The 3232-nt window shown below is 49.0% G+C and overlaps 1 protein-coding gene across 2 annotated transcripts; it reads right to left on the bottom strand.

Moving 5' to 3' along the window:
• Positions 1-840: 840 nt before the first annotated feature.
• On the bottom strand, positions 841-2796 carry LOC136473111 (uncharacterized). Of its 2 annotated transcripts, none has more exons than XM_066470801.1 (5): positions 2519-2796; positions 2311-2414; positions 2122-2206; positions 1505-1714; positions 841-1424 (listed from the first exon to the last, which is right to left on the bottom strand). In XM_066470801.1, exons 1-5 carry the CDS (start codon positions 2745-2747, stop codon positions 1117-1119), a joined length of 936 nt encoding a protein of 311 aa, XP_066326898.1. In that variant the 5' UTR covers positions 2748-2796; the 3' UTR covers positions 841-1116. The 2 variants fall into 2 exon arrangements, with proteins under 2 accessions (XP_066326898.1, XP_066326899.1); XM_066470802.1 differs by having other exon boundaries at positions 1505-1660.
• Positions 2797-3232: the final 436 nt, after the last annotated feature.

Below are 3232 nucleotides of genomic sequence, written 5' to 3'. Positions count from 1 at the left end.
AACCTGTCCATGCTTGAGGAATCGAGAAAGGAGAGGGAGATCTGCTGGTGGAAGTGTTTTTTTTTTTTTTTTGAGGGGCTGGTGGAAGTGTCTTAGTTGAGCTTACATATTGCACCACAAGTTGCATGGGTTAATTTAGTCTACATTGACGGTGTAACCAATGAGACTCACATTCTAATCGTCTGGTTCTTTGACTAGTCAATAGGTAGGGTTAAAGGTAATGTTAACGTGGACTCTTCAGTTGACCTAACGGTTGGGTGGGGTGGACATTTAGTAGGCCAGTGTCATGTTATTAAATAAGTTGACTGTCATAGAATAGGAGAAAAGAGATGATGAAAGTTTTATCGGATGAGTTTTATGATGATGAAACTTATCTATATTGTTTTCTTCAAAAAAAAAAAACTTATCTATACTGTTTGTAACACATGGAGCATTAAAAATCAGGACATGAAAACCATCATTAAGATTGACATTAGCTTTACTAAACTATTATATCCGTTTCAAATTATAAGATGTTTTGACTTTTCTAGCTACATTACTTTTATTATGTATCTAGACAAAGTATATATCTATATGCATAGCAAATGTAACATATCTAGAAAATTTCAAACGTCTTATAATTTGGAAAGGTCTAACATCTTTGAGTTCCGGGTCGTGACATAAGGAGAGTTTTTTTAAAAAAAAATTTGAAAACAATAGGAGGGCCTTTCTTTATAATTTCTGCGCCGGCCTCAGCTTCTTCAGCTGGGCTCTTCGGCTTTGGGCCATCTGCACCTGAGCTCAAATCTACAGGACCGTAATTGCACAGTCGCACAGGTGGTTAAGCATCAGTGACAGCAACCATCTGCCCAGTGGTACAAATGTACAATTCCTTGCCGTTTCTTGTCCCCTGGTACAACAACCCAACCCTGTTTCTGAATCGTGGTTCAAGCCCCTAAATAAGCCTCTGCAGCCACCTACTTTGCTCTTCTCGGCATGAACGATGAACACTTGGTTTCCCAAATTCATCCTCATCAGACTCCAGTTTCCTTTTTACTACTACTACTACTACTAGTACTATTTTGCGCTACAATCAGTCACTAATTTTCATCAGGCGCGCGTGCTTGCACAACTCATTTAACCTCGTGTCCTCACGATGGTTATCGTGCCTCTGCCAGCGGTGCGGAGCCTGGTGAAGCCGGCCACCGTCTTGCCCGACGGCGCCGGCCGGTTGCCAGCCGACACGCGTGGGACGCACGCGAACTCCCCCACGGGGTGCCGGACGGGGCGAGCCGGCGGCGTGAGGATCCACCGGTTGATGTCGGCGAGTGTCACGCTGCCGTCCGCGCCGCCGGGCTTCACCACGGCGAACGGGTACGCCGCCACCGCACCGGCGGTGGAGCACGGCGCCTTCCTGCTCCTCTCGCCGCCTTCTGCTCCTTTCTCTGCGTGCAGAGAGACAGGAGAGCAATGAAAAATTGTTGCTGCGGTTTAGTGTGACACGGTCGGGATAGGACGACCGCACCTTCCGGCGCCGAGCGCTTGGACGAGCTGTTGGCACGAGTGGTTTGGTGCTGCTGCTGCTGCTGGGCGCCACCTGTGTCACTGGTCCGCGGGTCCACGTTGCAGTGTGATGTCGAAGATGCCGAAAGCTCTGCTTGTGCCGGCGTCGGAGTCTTGTCTGGGGATGTCGGCACCGTCGTCAGAATGGAGCTCAGATCGGAATGATTATCAACTGCAGAAGCACATTACCGGTACTCTGTTCTTTAAACAAAACACAAGCAAAACGCCCTGAATTTGACAACCAAACTACCAAAGTGATGGAAGAGGGCCATCAGAACGTGTAGATCGATTTTTTTTTAACCTAAGATAAGAATGCACATATGATGGGTTAGGAAATGTGCTGCTAATCTCGAGTGGGGCCGGGCATAAATTTCACAAGGACCGCGATTATTTAATGGAGTACCTAATCATCAAAGTTTGTCCGAGTTGTTTGGAACCGTACCACAATCATGAAATCAGTGACAATTTATAGTACCAAAGTCCTTGGAGACAGTAAAAAAGAAACTGCAGTGTAAACTAAGCCAAAGAAAGCAATTCAGAAGTTCAGACTCGAGAGCAAACCAGATTGTAAACTCTTACATTGGGAAGAGGTGGCGCTCGCCTCCTTCGGAGCGCTGCAGGAGCTGAAGCCCACGGCGTGCTCCTTGTCCGAATCCCACAGGCTCTGAAGGTGTCAAGAGTTCAGTGAGAGAATGCAAGCACCATAATCGGACCACAAGATTTGCATGCTAAGTTTGAATTAACAGAGATCATCAAGCCTGAACTCACCATGAGTAGTTCGTCCAGCTCCCCGGGCATCGCCGTCGCGTCATTCTGCATTGTCCAGTCCGTTGCCGCTGCTGTTGACGCCTCGGACACCGGAGACTCCATGCCTAGCACAGTCAACGAGTTACCGCCATGGACACAAGCTGCATGCGGGGAATGGAAACAAAAATGCAGACCTTGTAGGCATGGAAACTTGCAAAGCGAGACCTACATTTGGGGACGAAGAGCTCAAGCTCTCGCGCATGGGCATGGGTATCAGAATCGCCGGCGCCAGCTCCTATTGCTCCTAGACCGAAGCAGCAGAGCTGTGGATCCCATCCAAGGAGGAAGCTGCTGATGGTGCTCGCGTCGTCCAAGCTGCACGCCATGGTGTCCAAAGGCCACCACGCCTGCCTCCCGGCGTGCAGAGCGCTTTCCTGGACCGTCTGACCTGTCTCCATGGGATAGCAGTGGTGAACTGGGGGGAAGAGAAACTGGGGGGAGCCTGAGACTGAGACTGAAGTTGCGTTGCTAGAGAGGGTCTGCCATGCGTGCTTAAATTGGGAGGACTAAAGGCGAAAGGGGTGTGTCTCAGTGTCTGTGCGTGCTCTGTTCAGGCTGCAGTGCTGCATGTCCATAGAGCACGGTTAGTCAGGGACGAGGAAAAGAAGGCTTGGAAATTTTGCAAAGGGTAAAGGGGGCAACGAGCCAACGAAAGTGGCTTTTGCTTGCTGTGACTCTTCGACCCTGTACTCCTTTTCTCTCATCGATTTATCTCTGAAGGCGTCCCCAACGGGATAACCAAATCGTCAGTCGAGATGAAGGCTAAAAACAATAAAGAAAAGGAGAAGTGGAGAGCATAGTGACGCAGAGCATTAAATCTCAGAGATTGGAGTTTTATGGGAGAACGTGCGAGCCCAGCGACTATGAACTCGCTAGCTCGTTC

The sequence above is a fragment of the Miscanthus floridulus genome, chromosome 8 (genome assembly GCF_019320115.1).
Source record: "Miscanthus floridulus cultivar M001 chromosome 8, ASM1932011v1, whole genome shotgun sequence".
Lineage (NCBI taxonomy): Eukaryota > Viridiplantae > Streptophyta > Magnoliopsida > Poales > Poaceae > Miscanthus > Miscanthus floridulus.
This window is presented reverse-complemented; position numbering and strand designations above follow the sequence as displayed.